Raw genomic sequence first — 22716 nt, 5'->3', positions numbered from 1 at the left:
AAAGCAATAGTTTTTTTGCCCCTGTGGTTAGGCAACTTTCGTGAAAATTGTTTTAATATTTCGTCAACGACTAAGTTCGTAGAAAATATGTTGTTTGTAATCATAGCGCTAAGGTGGTCTAGCGGCTCAAGTCTGGTATGCCAGGGGGGCAGAGTTCGATACCCGTTATCGACAAGAAAACTTTTGGGTACGAATCCCATGACCGATAAGATTTTTTTTTGTATAACTAAATATAAATGCTATTCATTTCACAGGGAATGCATCTGGAGTTTATCTTGAGAGAGCGGTTTACTAGGCTATTGTTCTTAAAAAATGTAAAAATCGAGTTCATTCAAAATGAAATTCTGAAAATATCTACTAAGAAAAGGGGCAAGTTCCAAAAACCTTTGTTTTTAATGAAAAATTAAATGAAAAAGTTTGAAAGGTTATAGTTTTTGATATAATTGTGATTTCTTTACGCATAAAGCACGATCTGCAGTTATTTTTAATTTTGTTCGAATATTGATTGATATTTTTTCGGTCAAAGATTTTTTTTTTAAAAGCATGAGGGTGCTGTATTTGTATACATTTAGGGATAAAAAATGCTACAAATAAAATTTGAACAATATTCCAGCATATGGAAACAAGATTTAACTGTAAATCATTGAAATGCATGTCGATGCATTTTAGCCCAGACTGGTAACGGAATTTAAGAAATATTTATTTAAAAAAATAAAACAATTGTCCGAAAAATATTTATGCACCAGCAGTGTTGATATAGGATAATAAAATCAATATGAAGTTTGTAGGTGATATCATTAAGCCAATCCGTCATATTGTGTAAAGTTTTTTTCGGCACCAAAAAATGTAAAAATTCCGATTTTTCAAATTTTCTATGAGAATCAAAAATGTTCAAAAAACTATCTCATAAAACTATAATTTTTCAAACGTATTCATTTGTTGCAACCTTACCCTTTTTCTTAGTAGGGTGAAAATCGTATGTTTTTGTAAACTTAAGAATAGCTGGCGAAACCAATAATTTTTCTGACTACGTCAATTTGATGTCCCATCAACCTTAAAACTTTTGATGTACAAGCGGTATAGTTATCTGTGGACATGAAGTTTTTAGAAGCCATTGAAATTGAAAAGTGTTGCATGATGCCCCAGTTGACGGTATATGAGGAAATACATCTTACCTGTTGGCCACTTATGGGATTCGTACCCAAAAGTTTTCTTGGCAATACCGGAAATCCAACCCAGTCCTCAACGCTTCCCAAAACCAGAATGGCGCCAGCCTATCCGCTACACCATTTAAGCGCTATGAAAATAATGCTGCATACATTAAGGGGCAAAAATTAAAAAAAAATGCTCAAATTATTTTTGCAACAATCAGAAATAAAAATTTTCTGTCATACAATTCACTAGGCCTTCCCACTTATTATTTTTTAATATAAAATTTATCACAAAATGGCAATGAAAATAATACAATAACTTTACATTCCGAAAACGGGGTAACTTTGATCACCGGGGTAATTTTGACCATCATTAAATTTTTCCACATTATCATCAATCAATTTGCCTATAGTTTGAATTTTTGAAAATTGTTTTCCACGTTCGAAAGCTTATTACTTGAGAATCAAATAGACAAAGTTTGGTTTGTTTTTGAAACTGTTTTCTGTTAGTAAAAATGTAATATCAAAATCTTAGAATATCTATTTTTTTCAAGGCTCGCAAACAAACAGCTCTCCTGATGATACCAAACAGCATTTAGAAGCAAACGGGTGGTTGAATGTGAAAGAATAACTTGTATTCTTTGTATATATAATGCTATTTTTATAGTCATTTAGTGATAAATTTTTTATATTTAAAAAGTAAGGACATTTTCCAAGAGTAATCCCGTATTGGACAAACGGATAGGAATCCTATCAAATGATTAACTTTGAAGAAAAAATTAAAATGGAAATAGTGGGAGAGCCTAGGAGAATGTGTGAAGGTAAAATTTCATTTGTAATTTGAAGCTCAAACTATTTAGCAATTGTTATAATTTTTGCCCCTAAATGTATGCAGCATCATTGTTCTTTTTTTCGATTATAAATGTAAAAACAGAAAAGAAAACTTTAAAAAGCAAGGTAAAATTGATAAATTTGAATTTGTAAACAATTATGATGGTGTTTTGTATCCATTATGATCAAGAAAACTCGTTAAAATCGTCAAAATGGAGACTGATCAATGTAACCCCAAAGCATCAATTCCTGAACAGCGATGAAATCGATTTTTAAATTAAATTTTAAGTATTCCAATAAATTTCTGCAATCATTTATTTACGTTCATTGGAGTCCAGTTCTGGTTTGAAAAATATGAAACATGCCACATGCCCCTTAACAGGAAAAATAATCGATAAATATTTAAAAAAGTGATCCATATAACCCCGGATTACGGTTCGAATAGAAAGGAAAAAGTTGAACTTTCAAATTCAAAAACCTGTTTGCTTTTAAATGCTTTAATTTCATCTGGAGAGGTGTTGGTTTGCGAGCCTTCAAAAAAATCGATATTTTAAGATTTTGAAATAACATCTTTCTAACAGCAAAAAAATTCAAAAACAAACCAAACGTTGCCCATTTTAAACCTTAGTGCTGTCCTATTTTTAGGAAAATTGCAGTTGTTTTTCCAAAAAAAAAAACAAGAAAAGAATTTGATTTCATAGACTTTGATCTCTCTTCAAAAAAAAAATTACGAAGATAATCGATCGACGCCTATAATAACAGTAGCGAAAATGCCTATCTCTTATCGGAACGTACTTTTACCCCACCTCTGGGGCAAAAGATCGAATGATGTGGGGTAAAAGTAAAAAGCAAAGATATACCTATTAATGAAATCTTTCTTAGGGCATTTGATAGTGGTTGAAAAAAGAAACATTAACACTTTCATTGGAAGCCAGAATATTGATTGCTCAAACATGTTTGCAAATATTTTAAATATTACATCATTTGTGCAAAAAACCTACTTTACCTCATTTTTCGGAGTGTTATCAACTTATACGCAGGAAAAAAAATTATGTCTGGATGAAGGATTTCTTAATCATTGTCAACCCACGCCAGAGTTTTGCATATTGCTGTTCTCAGTTTGTGATAATCTCAAAACGTACTTTTACCCCACCTTACTATGTTGAAAATTTGAACTTTGTCAATTGTGTGGAAATATTTCATATTAATCAAAGTTACAATTTTAAAAATTAAGTTCTTTTACCTCTGTGGTTATGCAATTTTTGAAAGAAAAAAATCCCTCTCAACGATATTATTTTCAGTGGAACAAAAGCCATGTTGTCATTAAACTAAATTCTGTGAATTTTTCATGGACAAAAATCTGGGCATTTAAACATTATGATTGCATTTATCGTACATCAATCACAATTTTTGAAGGGTTCTAGAGAAACAAGCATCATAAAATTGGGCTTACATAACGCTCAACACGAATCATCCATAATATGCCTTGCTTGTTACCGGTAATTTGATAAATTTCACACCAATATTTTTCCTCCCGAAATCAATCAATAAAACGAACTCGCAAACACAAACATCTTTTCATGACATCGTTTCATCTTTGCAATTATTTTCAGACCCTATCGGCGCTGCTGTTCACCAACTCAGATGATCCCAATGTGATATCAGTTAAAACCTCGGAACAGCCAGAAGTGTGTTGCGAGAGTACGCCCACCTTAACGGTAAGTCAACAGCCCCAAGAACAAACTTTTCTTCCGCTTTTTAGAAGCAGCCTAGGGAGGATGTTGTACACTCGTTAGCAAGGCGGCCGGATGAAAGTGAAAAGTACACACAAAAATTTGTTGATCCTACACTCAATTCCTTCAACCGAGCAGTAAATTATTGTCTCGACAGCCTCCAGCAATTCGGCTGAAATTGCTCAACATTGGCTCTGTCTACGAGTTACAAACAAACATGAAAAACTCCCCATTGAAGGGGTGGGTGTCTAGCATATTGTCATCACATGGAAGTTCTTTCAGAATTCTTTATCATCGGCGTTTCTATTCTTGGAAAGAAATAAATTGATGAGTTTTTTTTTCAACTAGCTCATATACAAATATTGTTAAATTTTTTACTGTTTTTGACAACCCAAAAGCAGTGCCGATACCCTACCAATAATGTGAGCAACGACAAGGAGAATAATCTGACTCTAGGAAACACCAAAAGCAATCTGAAATTTCCATTCAAACACCCCAGAGTAAAGGCAGTTGACAGGGAGGAAATCAGAAAAGTTTGCCAGAAGAAACTTTCAATTTGTAACATTGTTACTGGTTTTCCAACAGCCACGCCAAGCCGGCCGGCCTTCAAAGGCGGCACACAACAACTTTTGAAATATTTTATTTGCCTTTGCGATGCTCGAAGGCGAAGCGTAGACTTTTTGTTGACTGGGGAATTACGATAGGCAGGCAGGCACTCTTGTGGGGGATTGATTTTTCTGATCGTTGAAGAATGTTTCCTCGAAAATATGCTAAATTGTTGTTTCGAAAAGATGCTATCGTATTCAATTCACGCAGCTATGGCGCATTAAACCAAAACAGGGAAGAGATTAGACCTTAGGCTGTTTACGACTAAATGGAACGGGATAGGAATGGTTAAAAGAATTCAAAGTATTGCTTCAACTTAGGCTTATTTTCAGTGAAATTCTCCAAAACGTTCGGTTGAAAATTTTTAATGTTTAATGTTTTTCTCACATTAGTTAAAAAGTTATTTAAAAAATTTACTATCTAAGTCATAAGTTTATATAAATTCAACAATGGTGTATCCTCTACAGATTAACAGCAACTGTCACAAAAACGCTAATTTATTATCGCTAATAAGCTAGCTAAGTTTTGGTTAGAGAATTAATTTCAACGCTATGGTTTTGAACTTGCGGATAGCAAAGTTTACACTAACTGTAGAACGCAGAATCTTTTGAGTGTTGATTTGGTCATAGACGGAATTCAATATTTAAAAGCTTGATTACAGAAGATAATGAATTTCAATTTGCATAGAAAGAAGTATCATCTCCAATTCACCCCTGAATTTATACAACACATTTAATGAGAAAATTCATATTTTGAATAAATTAATTTTCGGCGATTAGTGAAGGACCCAATGGCCGCGCATTTAAGCAATGATGAATGTTCTCTGTGCCGTACAAAAATCGTTTTTTGTGCGATTCCGAAAAGAAAAACACTGACACGTAGTAAAACTTACGTTCTTTAAGGGAAAAATTTAAAAGTGAGAGATTTTTCATTGTAACGTCACAAAAAAAGCGAATTTGTAAAAAGTGTTTGTGTACCAATGGCCGCGCACGCTTATGATGCTTGTTCCAATCGCCGCTCACAAGTGTACCAATGGCCGCGCACTTCTTAATTTGGTTTAAACAGTGAATAAGGTATCCAAACAGTTCAAAATGCTGTTTAAATGGCTCTCAGGCTCATTGCGATTATTCTCAGGTAAGGATTTTAAAGATCCACACATCAAATACTGATTTGTCGTAATTGTTTTGTGATACAAGTCTAGTGCAAAATTAGTATGCGGCGCCATTTTTACTAAGCATTATTTTGCTGGAAGATATATTGGAACAATGTTTTCGGTCCCGATTTCGGTGAATCATCACAAATTCGGCGAGCTGTCTGAAAATCCACGAGGAAACTGACCAACTAAAACGTAAACAGATCCGAATTGCTATCTAACCTCAAATTTCCAACACTTTGTAGCAATTTTTATTAGATAATCCTTTCTTCTGACACTGTTTCAAAGAAATGTGTTTTTTCAGCCGGTTTTATGATGGAAAACATTGATTGGAAAACTTGCCTGTGAATCTTATATAACCTTTGTGAAATTCCGAAGAAGTTCTCTAAGATTAACTGCTTATAAATACTAGAATACTTTCCGTGCGCGGCAATAGAAACATTCAAAAATCAAGTGTACCAATGGCCGTGCACAAAAATATTGTCATTTTTTCCGCAACAGAACCTTCAAACTGTTCACTTTTATTCACAATTGATTCGTTATACAGCCACAAATAACTTACGTTCGAAATTTTTTGCCAAGGTGCTCGAACTAAACACAAAAAACTGAATTTCAAAAAGGGACCCGTTTAGCTCACTTACTAAGGACAACAAAAAAAATGGCATCCGACAAAAACGATGTTTGTTTTTATTTTTTCCTGACCTCAAAAAGCAGAATAAATTTATTTCTAGTATGGCAAGTGAAAGATACCTAGCGGAGGTATCCGAAAATGCGAAACATAGAAATTTTCGTTGTTGAGATTCGGAGAAAATAAAGATTAAAGTTGAAAGTGCGCGGCCATTGGTACTGCGCGGCCATTGGTGCTTTCACGGTAGTCAAGAAAAAATCTTCAAACGATTTTTATTTCTTCATTCAACGTTTCGGCATTTATTATGCCTTTTTCAAGAAGCATTAACATGATCAAACGACAATGTTTGTTGCAAAACCAGATTTCATGTTTCGGGGCAACTTTGATCACTGTGGTCTTAACGTATCTCAACACCTTCAAAATTATTTGTTTGATGCCAACTAGCACTGAAGGCTTTAAACATCAATAACAGTAATTTTTTGTTGGGACTCAATGAAATTTTTCAACGTTTTCTTTCAAAAAAAAAAAAAAATCAAACGATGGACAATGGTGCTGCATACATTTAGGGGCAAAAATTATAAACATTTCTTAATATTTTTGGCATCATATAAGCTTTCAAACTTAAAAAACAGTTTTCAGATATTTTAACTTCAGACTTAGTTGTTGATGATTATCTGCAAAAATTTCATGTTGATCAAAGCTCCCCTAGTTTGCGGTACCGTTAACTCGGGCATCATGCTATATTTTCCAACTTCAATGGCTTCTAAAAATTTAATGTCCATAGATAATCATACCGCTTGGACATCAAAAGTTTTAAGGTTAATGGGACATCAAATTGACGTTGTCTGAAAAATTATTGGTTTTACCGGTTATTTTTAAATTTACAAAAACATACGGTTTTCACCCTACTATGAAAGAGTGGTAAGATGCACAAACTTTGTTTTGAACTAAAATTCAAATGGAAACGTTTGAAAATTCAAAGTTTTTTATATATCTGTGATGTCATGACGCACAAAGCATCAATTCCAGTAATTTTTGGTTTTGTTCAAAATAACTTTAACCTGTCAAAAAAGTTTTTGAAGAAAAAGCGTAGGAGTGTTGCGTACCTTCAGGGAAAAAATTCTTCTATAAATTCTACTAGTTGAAATCATTAAAATTAATGTGGGTGGAAGAAATTTTAAAATTGACAAACGCGTGATTCAAAACAATCATATTCCTGCATTTGGAAACCAGATTTAAATCTGGATCTTTGATTTGCATTTTGAAGCGAAAAAAGTGGTGGCTACACCCATAGAAGAGGTTGCAAAATCCAATGCCTATTTAGCAAATCTCTGTGCCGAAAATGCGCTGAAATGTGCACTGTTCCAAAGATGATATGTTTGAGAAAGCACTATTGGCATAAGGACTCGAGCTCCCAACCAAAATGATGCATGACCACTACATTCAAGCGAAACAAGAAAACATTTTATGGGATTTTCTTACTATTGGTAATTCATCCCAGCAACAAGAAAAAAAAACACAATGTCTTAGTGAAGTGAGAATAGAACTCACAACACCAATTTATATCGGCTTCGTAAAATCAAGAATCGTATCACCGAACTCGGTAAAAATAAGTTGTCAAATTGAACAATCACCAGAAATTTTCGCATTACAGAACAGGTTCTGAAGAATAAATTACCGAACTCGGTAATTAATAAATAAGCAATAAATTTTCCAAATTATCATCAATAAGTCTGACTATAGTTTGAATTTTTGAAAACTGTTTTCTACGTTCGAAAGCCTATAAATTGAGTATCAAATAGGAAAAATTTGGTTTGCATTTGAATTTTTTTTTTCATTTTATTTAAAGGTAATTTCAAAATCATAAAATATCTATTTTTCCAGGGCTAGCAAACAATCAGCTCTCCTGATGATACCAAACAGCATTTAGAAGCAAACGGGTTGTTGAATGTGATAGAACAACTGTATTTCTTTGTACATGTATAGTTAGAGTGCTATTTTAATAGTCATTTAATGATAAATTTTTGATATTCAAAAAATAAGGACATTTAGAGTAAGCCCGTATGTGACAAATGGAACCCTATCCAATGGGTAACTTTGTAGAAAAAAATGAAAATAATAGGAGTGCCTAGGGGAATGTGTGAAGGTAAAATTTCATTTGTAAAACTATTTAGCAATTGTTATAATTTTTGCCCCTAAATGTATGCAGCATCATTGTTCTTTTTTTCGATTATAAATGGTTTTGAAAGAAAAAGGTAAAAAGCAAGGTAGAATTGATAAACTAGCATTTGTAAATATTATGAAGGTGTTTTGTATCCTTTATGATCAAGACAACTCGCTAAAACCGTCCAAATATTACCCCAAAGCATCAAATTCTGAACCGAGACGAGATCGATTTTTAAATCAAATTTAAAATAGTCTAATAAATTTCTGCAACCATGTTTTACGTTCGTTGCAGTTCAGTACAGTGTTTAGCCTCAATCTGACGGCCCACGCAGCTTCATTTTCGATCTGCCTCACTTGTCAACAACAATAATAAATCGGAAGCAACACATCACAAAATCGGAGCAGATTTCATTCCATTTTCTGGACAGGGGAAAAATTTCATCATGAGCCGTACGCCATCGATGTACGCAATGAAATCTTCAATAACGGGCAAAAATTCATGGTGAAACTAGGCCAGCTCTTTGTTGAGTTGCCGGCTTGCTGATGATGATGTCGATGTCTACTGGGAACAAAGCTGCCAGCAGGCTCGCACAGATGAAAGCATCTTGGAACTTTTTCGATGGAGCGCCTTCTGGGAATTGGGTCCATGGTCGTTGTGCGTATTTACCTACTCGAAGCTAAATTCTGTGAAACGAGAGTCAAGGAAAATAGAGCACATCCACCACGGTATATTAAATACAGCAGCACCTGTTTTTTTTATGTCGATCAATAAATTATTGTTACACGTGGCGTAGGAAAGCAATGTTTGAAAGTTGGTCTAAATATAGAAACATCATTCACTTTGAGACACTATAATGTCAGTGAATGTAGTTTAGATCATTCAGAAGTTCTAAACACACATTTGTTTAAAGGCTAAAAGTGGATCTAGTGTTAGATTGAAAAACGTTCTATCCATCGAGAGGCTAGCGAAACTGTGGGGGTAGTTATGAATATTAATATACCAGAGCGCAGCTTCTCTAACAATGTGACCCAATTTCCAGTTATCTGTACGCACAACACAAGACAAAAGTGAACTGCAAACATGATGCAAATTTTAATGAACTCATTCGGCACTAATTGTGCGAATCCTAGAAAGCGAGCGAAGCGTCCTATTGCTGAACAACAGGCTTCAAATCTGATCAATTTTCCTCATATCGGAAAACAACAAGCTCATTGTTTACCAAACTTCACTGAAAGTGGGTGGCTCATCCACTAGTTGTTGATGCAGGCCAGACACAATTTAACACTGGAAAAATTTCAAGAAATTTTTGCGATTTAGCTTTTAAAAAAAACGAAACGAAAAACCCCGCCTCCCCATTCTGAACACACTAAAGAATTAAAAATACCTCGAAATAAAAATTGTTGCATGCTGCATATGCTGGAATATGATTGTTTGGCATTACGCGTTTTGTTAACATTAAAATTTCTTCCATACAAACAATTATTTTCATGATTTAGTTTTTTACCCCTTAATGTATGCAGCGCAAAGTAACAGCTCTATGTATGTATGTATGTATAGTTCCGCCATCGGTAGGAGTATAAAGCGGGCCACAGATTACACAACATTTGTACAAATGCGATGAAATTCGATGAAATTTTGTCGCTGTGAGCACGATTTGCATAGTGTATGGCACTGCTTGAATGAGCGCCCGAACGGTTGGAGTAAAATCGGTCGGGATCGAAATATTTTGTACAAAACATTCTCCCAGCCGGGGTGGAGATGGTTTATTTTGTTGCTGTTGCTGTTTTCGCCAGAAATCATTTGTGTTCGCGTGAAATATGTTTGTATAGTGTGTGGGCGAGCATAGATCAAACAATCGACGCGGAATCATCGAATTTGTACAGGCCAATTTGTGTAGTCTATGGCCCGCTTAAAGCATGATCATTGATAGCAGAATACTCAAACGATATTAGTAGCTATAACTAAATTTTTGTAAGAAAACTAGTGATGGAAAGATGGACAGTGTTGCTGCATACATTTAGGGGCAAAAATTATAAACATTTCTCAATATTTTTTGGCCACAAAAACAAATAAAATTTTACCTTCATGCAATTCCCTAGGTCCTCCCACTGTTCCCATGTTCTTATTTATTTGAACTCAACCATCTGATAGGGTTTTTAGTCATTCGTTCTATACAGGCTTTCTTATAGGGAATGGTCGTTTTTTTTAATATCCAAAAATTATCATAGAATGGCCATATAAATAACTCTAAAACTATCCCGAGCAGACTTTGATGCCTGAATCGATAGTAAACAGTAACCAAAATGAGCTATCAATGCCAAAATGATAGCATAGTTAGGTATCGTATTTTCCTCGATGGCAAAATTAGGTTTCATTGAAGCATCAATACGGGCCTTGCGAGCCTGTGACTACTAAAAAAACATAAGCAACGAATAACGAACAACAAATTTCGGATGGAAATCGGCAAAGACCCACGCGACGAAAAGGGACTAGCGATTGGAAATTTGGAACATGGAACTGCCGATCTCTAAATTTTGTGGGCAGTACCCACGTGCTCTCCAACGAGTTGAAGAGCCGCAAATTCGACATCGTAGCTCTGCAGGAGGTATGCTGGAAGGGCTCCACGGTACGAACGTATCCAGATGGTCGTGCCATCTACCAGAGCTGCGGCAACACACACGAGCTTGGAACAGCTTTTATAGTGATGGGAAAGATGCAAAAGCGCGTGATCGGGTGGTGGCCGATCAACTCACGAATGTGCCGGTTGAGAATCAAGGGCCGGTTCTTCAACATCAGCATCATCAACGTGCACAGCCCTCACCTCGGAAGTACCGGTGACGACAAAGACGAATTCTACGCGCAGCTGGAGCGTGAATACGACCGTTGCCCAAAACATGATATCAAGATCGTCATCAGGGATTTCAATGCTCAGGTCGGCCAGGAGGAGGAATTTAAACCGACAATTGGAAGATTCAGCGCGCACCAGCTGACCAACGAAAACGGCCTCAGACTTATTGATTTCGCCGCCTCCAAACGAATGGCCGTACGTAGTACCTTTTTTCAGCACCGCCTCCCACACAAGTACACCTGGAGATCACCGTACCAAACGCAATCACAGATCGACCACGTTTTGATCGACAGCCGGCACTTTTCGGACATCATCGACGTCAGATCCTGTCGGGGCGCCAACATCGAGTCGGACCATTAGCTGGTGATGGTGAAGATGCGCCCAAAACTCTCCGTAGTGAACAACAAGCGAAACCGGCGCCCGCCTCGGTTAAACATCGCACGACTGAAGCAACCTGAGGTCGCGGCAGACTACGCGCAATCGGTCGAAGCAGCGCTGCCGGCAGAGGGCGAGCTTGACGAAGCCCCTCTCGAGGACTGTTGGGATACCATCAAAAAAGCCATCAACAGTGCGGCGGAGAACGTCATCGGTTATGTGGAGCGATCTCGACGGAACGACTGGTTCGACGAGGAGTGTAGGAGGGTGATGGACGAAGAAAATGCCGCGCGGGCGGCAGTAGTGCAAAGAGGCACCCGTCGAAATGTGGAAAATCACCGACAGCGGAAGAGGCAGCGAGTCCGACTTTTCCAGGAGAAAAAGCGCCGCCTGGAGGAGGAGGAGCTCCAGGAGCTGGAGCAGCTGCATCGTTCCCAAGAAACACGAAAGTTCTATCAGAAACTCAACGCATCCCGCAAAGGCTTCGTGCCGCAAGCCGAAATGTGCCGGGATAAGGACGGGGGTATCCTGACGGACAATCGTGAGGTGATCAAAAGGTGGAAGCAGCACTTCGATGAACACCTGAACGGCGCACATGCAGGAGATCAAGACGGTGGGGGAAGGTACATCGCCGGCGTAGCCAACGACGAAGAGAAGCCACTCCCAACGATGAGTGAAGTTAAGGAAGCCATTCGCCAGCTGAATAGAAACAAGTCGGCTGGGAAGGATGGCATCGCAGCTGAACTCATCAAAATGGGCCCGGACAGGTTGGCCGATTGCCTACATCGGTTGATAATCCGGATCTGGGACATAGAACAGCTACCGGAGGAGTGGAAGGAGGGGGTAATATGCCACATCTACAAGAAGGGCGACAAATTGGACTGTGAGAACTACCGAGCGATCACTGTCCTCAATGCCGCCTACAAAGTGTTGTCCCGAATCCTACTCCGCCGCCTAACGCCACAAGCAAACAGATTCGTGGGAAGTCATCAGGCCGGCTTCATGGAGGGACGGTCTACGACGGACCAGATATTCACATTGCGGCAAATCCTCCAAAAATGCCGTGAACACCAAGTCCCTACGCATCATCGACTTCAAAGCCGCATACGACACGATCGACCGTAACGAGCTATGGAAAATCATGGACGAGAACGGCTTTTCCGGGAAGCTGATCAGACTGATCAAGGCGACGATGGATGGAACGCAGTGCTGTGTGCGGATTTCGGGTGAATTGTCGAGTTCATTCGAATCGCGCAGGGGGCTTCGACAAGGTGATGGTCTATCCTGCATGATGTTCAACGTGGCGCTAGAAGGTGTTATTCGACGAGCGGTGGGCGAAATGCGGGGCCCTATTTTCAACAGATCCAGTCAACTTATCTGCTTTGCCGATGACATTGATATAGTCGGCAGATCATCTGCGGCGGTGGAGGAGATCTACCGCAAACTGAAACGCGAAGCAGGAAGGATTGGGTTGATGATTAATACGTCCAAGACGAAGTACATGCTGGCCTGCAGATCCGAGACCGACCGAACCCGCTTGTCCAGTAATAACAAGGTCACGATCGATGGCGACGAGCTGGAGATAGTCGAAGACTTTGTCTATCTCGGCTCACTGGTGACCGCAGACAATGACACCAGCCGTGAGATCCGGAGGCGAATTATCAGCGGAAGTCGTGCCTACTATGGACTCCACAAGCAACTGCGGTCGAGAAGACTTAGCCCTCGCACGAAGTGTAACCTGTATATGACGCTTATTAGACCGGTTGTTCTCTACGGGCACGAGACATGGATATTGCTAGAGGAGGACCTGCGTACACTCGGAGTATTTGAGCGACGAGTGTTAAGAACCATCTTTGGCGGCGTACAGGAGAACGGAGTGTGGAGGCGAAGGATGAACCACGAGCTCGCGCGACTCTACGGCGAACCCAGTATCCAGAAGGTTGTAAAGGCTGGCCGGATACGCTGGGCGGGACATGTTGCGAGAATGCCGAACGACTGTCCTGCAAAACAGGTGTTCGCTACGAATCCGGTAGGAACAAGACGAGCGGGGGCGCAACGAGCGAGGTGGTTAGACCAAGTGGAGCGTGATCTGGCGAACGTGGGGTGCCCGAGAAATTGGAGAACGGTTGCTATGAACCGAGTGAATTTTAGGAATTATGTTCGTCAAGTTATGTCGTGAGACGGAATACTATGTAAATAAAATAAATGAAGCATCAATACGTCAGAAAGTGATACCTAACCAATACCTAAATAAGGCATTAAAATGAAAATGAAAGCACGTTTTGGTTTTGTTTTTCATCGATAGCAAAATAAGGTATCATTTAGCATTCGTTTATTATGATAGAGCAGAAAAAATAGATCAAAATGATAGCATTATTTGGTATTCAATTTTCTGTGATGAAAAATCTAATTTCATTAGGTGATAAAAATTAAATCGAACTTAAAACAAACAGCAAATTTATTTGTTACCGGTATAATGCGCAGATTTTTGAATGTTGGTTTTTCAATCATTGCAAAAATAGACATCATTAAGTATCATTATTTTAAAAACTGAAGTTACACAAAGCAGATTCGTTTGAAATCGACAAAGCGTGCACTTTGTTTAGTGTTGATTTGATGTGAGTCATAGCTGAAATAGGCATCATTATGTTCTACCAAAAAATAAGTTGTGAAACGATACATTTTTTATGCAAAATACGACATTCGATTCTGGCAACGCGTCCGAATACTTTGGCGTTGCCAAAATCGAACCCAGCCGAAAACATTTGCCATTTTTTGTATTTTGTTTGTATTTTTTTTAATTTTATCAAATTTCTATCATTTATGTCATTTTCAAGTACAACCTTTATATTTATACATTTTATCAAAATATAAGAACGTAAAAACATATTGATGGTATTTGTCTTAGTTTTATTCGTCATAGAAAACCATAAAATATTATATAATTTATGTAACTTTAGTAAACCGTTCTGTTTTGGCACATGTGCTAAAATCAAACGTGCCTAAATCGAATGTTTGAGTCTGTACCTACTTATTTTCAATATCGTAACATAATTGACAAGGCTGAGATATTTTTTTTTTATTTTCATAAAAAATCGCTTGAAACATGCCGATTTTTGTTTTGAAATTTTATTTTCATTAAAAATGTTCTTTTTATTGTAGAGAAATGAATCCAACTTAGATGAAATTTCAGGGACTAGATAAGGGAAAATTGATGTTGAAAAACATGCGAAAAAAAATTCGCCTTGTCTCCCGGTGAGACTTGAACCCACATCTTGCGCCTCTCCGGGGCCCATGTATTAACATTCTACTACAGGAGACCAACCTGGCGTATGAATATTATACTGGTTGAGTGTCGATGTCTATCGGAATGAAGGGAATAGTTCTCCCATGTGATCATAATCATTTTTCTTGGTCTATTTCTATTCCCATCTTTTCATCTTACGGTAGTTGGACTCAAATTTGGATATTTTAGGCACGGCAAGATTTGCATTGCCTTCTCATATACTGCACGGGTTGTCAGTTATGATGAGAAATGATGCGTTTGCCGTATTTGGATATCCAACCAAATTCGGTGTTTGGCACCGCCTTATTTTCTATTTTTAAACTGTGACCCAGAGATGGGTCTTGACTCAAACATTCAGTCAGCGAAACTTTTTTTTGTAGAGAAATGAATCCAACTTAGATGAAATTTCAGGGACTAGATTCATTTCTCTACAAAAAAAAAAAGTTTCGCTGACTGAATGTTTGAGTCAAGACCCATCTCTGGGTCACAGTTTAAAAATAGAAAATAAGGCGGTGCCAAACACCGAATTTGGTTGGATATCCAAATACGGCAAACGCATCATTTCTCATCATAACTGACAACCCGTGCAGTATATGAGAAGGCAATGCAAATCTTGCCGTGCCTAAAATATCCAAATTTGAGTCCAACTACCGTAAGATGAAAAGATGGGAATAGAAATAGACCAAGAAAAATGATTATGATCACATGGGAGAACTATTCCCTTCATTCCGATAGACATCGACACTCAACCAGTATAATATTCATACGCCAGGTTGGTCTCCTGTAGTAGAATGTTAATACATGGGCCCCGGAGAGGCGCAAGATGTGGGTTCAAGTCTCACCGGGAGACAAGGCGAATTTTTTTTCGCATGTTTTTCAACATCAATTTTCCCTTATCTAGTCCCTGAAATTTCATCTAAGTTGGATTCATTTCTCTACAAAAAAAAGTTTCGCTGACTGAATGTTTGAGTCAAGACCCATCTCTGGGTCACAGTTTAAAAATAGAAAATAAGGCGGTGCCAAACACCGAATTTGGTTGGATATCCAAATACGGCAAACGCATCATTTCTCATCATAACTGACAACCCGTGCAGTATATGAGAAGGCAATGCAAATCTTGCCGTGCCTAAAATATCCAAATTTGAGTCCAACTACCGTAAGATGAAAAGATGGGAATAGAAATAGACCAAGAAAAATGATTATGATCACATGGGAGAACTATTCCCTTCATTCCGATAGACATCGACACTCAACCAGTATAATATTCATACGCCAGGTTGGTCTCCTGTAGTAGAATGTTAATACATGGGCCCCGGAGAGGCGCAAGATGTGGGTTCAAGTCTCACCGGGAGACAAGGCGAATTTTTTTTCGCATGTTTTTCAACATCAATTTTCCCTTATCTAGTCCCTGAAATTTCATCTAAGTTGGATTCATTTCTCTACAAAAAAAAGTTTCGCTGACTGAATGTTTGAGTCAAGACCCATCTCTGGGTCACAGTTTAAAAATGTTCTTTTTAGTTATGTGTATTCGTAAAAAATATGAAATCAAATGAATTAAAATTGTCTACTTATTGTTTTTCTGTAAGAATACTTAAGCTTAAGCCACCGTTGTACGTGTTATTCTTTAATATAATCATCCTAAAGGGATTTTTTTTAGGTATCAGGTATCAGAAAAGGGGTAGGCTTGATAGCAACAGGTTATCCAAACAAACGGGAAAATTGTGCCTAGCCTTTTTTTACAGATTTCATCATATACCTGAGAAACCTGAAAACCATAAAAGGATTAGAAAACAAATAAATATTAAGGGCATAAAGCCGATCCACGTAGGGATTTTGAAGCATTGAAGCTTAACTTAAGCTATAACCACATTGGGTGAAAAATGATTTTTTTTAACATTTTGTTCTTATTTTTTAATTAGATTAGAAGCACATATTGCCTTGGTACAATTTTATAATATTATGGTCATCTTTTAGACACATTGAAATTCTATCATAGTCTATCTTCATTGAATTAAAATGTGAAATTTTTAAAATGTTCGTATTTTCCGAGATTTGTTACAAAATTTTATACGATGCGTAATGTAAAAATCTGAAATCAGAATGGAAAAAAAAATTAATCTGTATTCAAACAAATGACATAATTATTTTCTATAACTTTCTATGATTTTTAAAGCTCTCATTCAATTTTTGTTGTATTCGTAGATTAAAAATTTTTAAATTAAAAAAAATCTCACACGTGTTTTACTTGTTATTCTAGAAATTTGTGTGATTTTGATAAGGACTCACATATAAGATTAGTTGCCTTATTTAATTGTTTTTAAGATAACATTATTTTAAAATGTAGCTTAGAAATTTAGTTACTAAACGGTAATAACATAATTTTGGGACAAACTTCAGAAAAGAATTTAAAAAATGTTTATTTAAAATTAAACTGCATTACAATCTATTAGCGCAGTGGGCTTATGGTATTAGTTACTGGTCCACCTTTAGTTTGTTTTGAAACTGTTTGTTTATTTACTTTAATCTACGACCCGCGACGAATATTAATTTATTCGACATTCGAATTTAACGTGTATGCGCATCGGAGGTCTTTTTTTCCACGCGTAAAGAAAATTTGAATTTTTGAATCGATAAGTCGGAAAAAGTGTTCTACTGTATAAATTATCGAGAACTATCGGCGTGTGGTAATCGTGAACGAGTTTCGGGAAGTATTAGAGGAGCAAATTGTGATCAATTGTGAAAATTGGTGCGGGAGCGAAAGGACGCTTTAGTTCGTATGAGAAAGTGAGGTTAAGATATGGCTGGCGATACGCAGCTTCCGGATCCACCGGATTTGAATACGAGACCGACTGGTGCGATTAGGAAAATTATCCAGGAAACGACAATGGAGGAAGGAGCAAGTGCGACGGAGCTGATTAGCAAAAAACGAGAATTTTCGAACTTCAACTACACGGTTACGAATTCCGGACCGTATCGAGTATTTTTCGAGATACGCAGAGGGTCAAACGAAAAAACATCTCAAATAAATAAATTTGCTTTGGGAAGTGCCTTGAGGAAAATGAGCCCCTTCAAAAATTTCGTCATTGACATGAAATATGTTAGTCGGCAGAAAATTATAGTGTTTCTGAGCAGCTACAACAAAGCAAATAGTCTTGTCGAAGAAATCAACAAATTGGGCGGCGAGTACAAAGCCTACATACCGAAGCATTTGGTATGTATTACGGGAATCGTGACTGGGATACCAACTAACTTGGATGTTGGCGAGATAAAGGAGGACACGGAAAGTGATGTTCCGATCCTAGATATCGATCGAATGCACCGAGGTAAGGAAAAAATACCTATTAATAAAATTCGTATAACTTTTCGAGCCCAGCAGTTGCCAGACGCTGTCAGAATCTTTGGGTGCCCTGCCAAGGTTAGGCCATTTACTCCAAGCGTATTATGATGTCAAAAATGTCTGAGATTTGGCCACAACACCCAGAACTGTAGGGGAGCCAAACGATGCGACAAATGCGCGGAACAGCATGATAATGAAGAAGACTTCGAAAATTGCCATAATCCGATCAAGTGTGCAAACTGTCGTAGTTTGGGACACAGTTCTACTGACATAGCCTGCCCAGAAAAAAAGAGACAACAGAACATCAAAATGTTAATGTCCAAGCGAAATTGGACATATGCAGAAGCCAGAGAACAAGTTTCAACGGTCACCCAGAATTTGTATGCTCCACTGCAGGATGCCGCAGGTTTTCCTACACCTGCCGAGAGTTTCGCAAGCATGACGCAAGGGAACTATCGTTGGAGAGACCCCTTGCGGGAACAATGGATAACCACAAACCAGGAACGGAAATCGATTCAACCAGCCGTAAAGCTTTACAAGGATCCAAGCCCACCTATACAGAAAGGTGCCCGTTTTGAAAATCCTGCTAAACAAACCATGGCAGAAATCGTCACCCAAGAGCGGGATAATATCATCCGCAATGATGGTAGTACCAGTCTTGGCTCGGGACTTCAAAATAAATGGAAAGTGGGAGACAAAGAACGCTGGTCAAACGAGGTAAGAGAATCGCAAATATCATTTGAACGAACATTCCAGGAAAAAATGATGTCATTTTATACCGAGTTCATCGGTCTTTTGGGGCCGCAAGAACAAATCAAGGATTTGTTTAACAACTGTACCAAGAAACATTTTAACCTTGCTAATTCGGTGGTACTCAGTCAAAAATAAAATAAAAACATAAACAGAGAAAGAGTTCCCTTTTTTATAAATTAATTCAAATCATGGCTGATGAATATAATGGTTTTAAAATACTGCAAGCTAATGTACAAAGTTTCCACAAAAATAAGACCGAAATCCATAGGGTCCTCTCGGGGGAAGATTTCACTGCAGCAATTCTTTCGGAAACATGGACGAATGAGCTCTTTGAACAGACTAACAAATATAACGTATCGGGATACCATTTTATACCTCACTCTAGAGGAGATAACTACGGCGGATCTGGAATTTTGCTGAAAAATTCTTACAGCTACAACAAACTTACCCAATTACAAAACTTATCATCGTCAACTCAAGTTGTCAGAATAAGAATTGCCAAAATAGATTTGATTTTATGCTCCGTGTATATCAGTCCCTCAGTTTCTACAAGCGAATTTGAGATGTATATCCAATCAATCTTATCCAACCTCGATCAGTTCAATAAAGTTATTATCGGGGGCGATTTTAATGCCCACCATACAGAATGGGGAGATGACATATGTGACTCTAAAGGAGAGAAATTATTAGACCCAATCAATAGTAGCAGACTTCTTTTGCTGAATGATGGTAGTAAAACCTTCATACCGGCTCAGCTTAACAGGCGTTCAAGTGCCATAGACGTCACTCTGTGTTCTGCAAATATGAAAAGTATGGTAAATTGGAGAGTACTAGATCATGGTATAGCCAGTGATCACATGTGTTTAGAAAGACTCTGGGTAACAAAAGTACCAGTTCAGAAGCAATTTTTTTACAACAAGACGAAAATTGCTAAGCAATTCTTTGAACTCGATCCCTCGCAAATTAATAACATCAGCGATTTAACAAAAAACGTCAGATCAATACGAAAACAGAATCGGATGACATCTAAAAGAACGCCAAAATTTTGGTGGTCTGACAGTGTTGACGAGGCTTGGAAGGAAAAAACGGAAGCTAGAAAAAAGTACAACAGATTTTCAACGATAGAGAATTTGATTGAATTTAAGAGGAAAGCTGCAGCTTTTCAGAGAAGAAAAAGGGAAGAAATTCGCCAGAAATTGGAAGATTTCCCTAATGAAATTGGTCCTTTCGTCAGTTCTAAAGAGCTGTGGATGAAAGTTGGACGTCTAACTGGTAAAAAAGTTTTTAAGAAAGAAAACAACATAATGAATGATGATGAGTCTTTGGCTGAACAATTCCTAGACGTTCATTTTGGTCCACATGACCCTAAACACTATGAAAACCCTCTGATCATAACTACAGAAAACTTATTGGATAAAGAAAACTGGTACAGGATTTTGGGTAAAAAGAAAAAGTCATCGGCCCCAGGGGAAGATAATCTTTCATACGAATTGTTGGAACATCTTAACGCAGGGCTTACAGAAAAATTAATTTTCCTTCTGAACGACATGTGGAGAAAGAGTACCATCGACAAAAACTTGAAAATTATCAAAGTGATTGCGATATCCAAGCCGGGGCGCGATCAAAGTACGATTGCAGGAAAAAGGCCGATTTCCCTCGTACCAGCCATCACAAAGCTAGCCAACTCAGCTGTTCTAGAGCGTCTTCAGAGGTTTCTTGACAAGAAGCGAGTTCTACCAGATACCTCTTTTGGCTTCCGTAAAAATATGTCAACCAATACTTGTGTAAACTATGTACTCAATTGGATCAAACAAAGTAAAAGACTAAATTTTCTAACAGCACTAATCTGCATTGATTTGTCCAACGCATTTAATGCAGTTATGCTGGATAAACTCGAAGAAATCCTGCAGAGGATTGGAATTCCCCAAGATATATTTCAATGGACAATTTCCTTCTTGAGCAATCGGCAAATTATACTCCACACAAATAGCAAAACCATTATGAGAACTATAAACAACGGACTCCCGCAAGGTGATGTTTTGTCTCCCACTCTGTTTAACATCTACACCATCGATTTGCACAGAAATATAAATACGGAAGTTGCATTGGTACAATACGCTGACGATTTTGGCATCCTGATTCGTGCAAAAAATATCGATGCTCTCAACGATCTGGGACAGACTTATCTAAGTACGTTTAATAATATAGCAGAGTCACTGAACTTTTCCATCAACCCGGATAAAACGAAAGCGCTACTATTTCAGCATGGTGTTAAAGAGCTTAACATTTCTGTTAACGGCACCAAATTGGAAACTGTGAGAAGTCATAAGTACCTGGGTGTAGTCTTCGACCGTTTTCTGAGCTTTGGAATACACATCAAAGAGCTGAGGTCTAAAGTACAAGATCGTCTTAACATGGTAAAGGTTCTCAGTGGTATCAAGCATGGCGCTCACCCCCAATCAATGCTCAAAATACACATGGCACTCTTTAGATCCACTATGGAAATGAACAGCTCCGTATATAACAATTCCAGTATCACAAACCGTAACACAATGGCTGTACTCAACAATCAGTGCCTGAGAAAGGTTACTGGACTAACGAAATCCACTCCAAGAAACATAATCGTCGCTCTCAGTGGCCAAGAGCCCGTAGCTCTGCGCCAAGAGTTCGTGGCCTGCAAGGAAATATGCAGACATTTTTCTCGAAACAATGTGGTAGCTGATCAGTTAAAAAGTGTTCAGTTACCAGAAGATAGGGATCGCTGGAAAAAGTTCTCGTATTTAGAACAGACGTACTGGACCCATAAAGAAGTCTTCGATCGTATTCAACCCGTTATTCGCTCAGAAATATTGCAACCTGTTGAAATTTTTCCGGAATTGGAAGGGCTATTAACGGCTAAACAAAACACGAACCCGGCAAAGGCAAAACAACTAGCCTTGTTTGTCATGAATGGCAGAAATATTGGAAGAGGGCGGATATTCACGGATGCTTCCAAGGATGGCTCAAAGTGCTCCATAGGCGTGTATTTTGAATCAGCAAGATATCGTCTGTCCATGGCACTGAGTAAAGAAACGAGTATCACTTCGGCGGAATTAATCGCTATTAGAGAAGCCACACGTGTGATTGAAGAAAGATCGTTGGTCCGTTCTGTTATCTATACCGACTCCAAGGCGTCATGTACCTATTATGCTGCAAACGGCTCAGGAATCAAAAGAAGACGAAACAATTTTGATTGAAATCCCTCGTATCTGTTCCCTATATCAAGTTGCTATACAGTGGATCCCCAGTCACGTTTCTATTAGTGGCAATGATATCGCAGATGGTCTGGCCAAGCACGGTCTTCATTCGGCTAACATATACGAAAACTACCTTATGTTGAAAGATAGCATGATTTTCTTTAAACGCACCTTGGACGAAAACACAAAAAGTTGGTACAACTCATATTCTGAGGACAAAGGAAAAATTTTCCATTCCCTCCAACCTGTGTTTTCAAAAACACCTTGGTTCATAGGACAAGAGATGAGCGGGCGTGATATTCGTCTCCTAAATCGTTTGATGGCCACTCACGATTTTTCAAAATACTGGTTAGCAAGGATGAAAATTGTTGACGATGCAAACTGTGACAACTGCTCTAAACCAGAAACCGCTAACCATGTAATAATGGAATGCCCCAGGTTCACAGCTTTGAGATCACAGTATGGCTTTGATGGCAAATATGCAAATATACAGGACCTCTTCAAATCAAAGAACATCACGCTCTACAAGCAAATCGCCGATTTTGTACGCAAAGCAAATATCGACCTTTAATCCGTAAAATCAATGAAAGCAGGGCATATAGTCTTTGCCAC

The 22716-nt window shown here is 38.0% G+C and overlaps 1 protein-coding gene across 6 annotated transcripts in view; it reads left to right on the top strand.

Annotated features, from left to right (window-relative positions):
* LOC129744727 (ras-GEF domain-containing family member 1B) overlaps positions 1-22716 on the top strand; it is a 220141-nt gene that overhangs the window by 51071 nt on the left and 146354 nt on the right. For all 6 annotated transcript variants that reach the window (XR_008736982.1, XM_055737410.1, XM_055737407.1 and 3 more), the window contains exon 3: positions 3596-3700. Coding sequence is in view for 5 of the 6 variants with exons in the window: in XM_055737410.1 (XP_055593385.1) it covers positions 3596-3700 (105 nt within the window). In the remaining variant the exon portion in view is untranslated. The remainder of the gene's footprint in view (positions 1-3595; positions 3701-22716) is intronic.

Source organism: Uranotaenia lowii, chromosome 2 (assembly GCF_029784155.1).
Source record: "Uranotaenia lowii strain MFRU-FL chromosome 2, ASM2978415v1, whole genome shotgun sequence".
Lineage (NCBI taxonomy): Eukaryota > Metazoa > Arthropoda > Insecta > Diptera > Culicidae > Uranotaenia > Uranotaenia lowii.
Note: the sequence above shows the minus strand (reverse complement) of the source record. Positions and strands in the feature narration are given on the sequence as shown.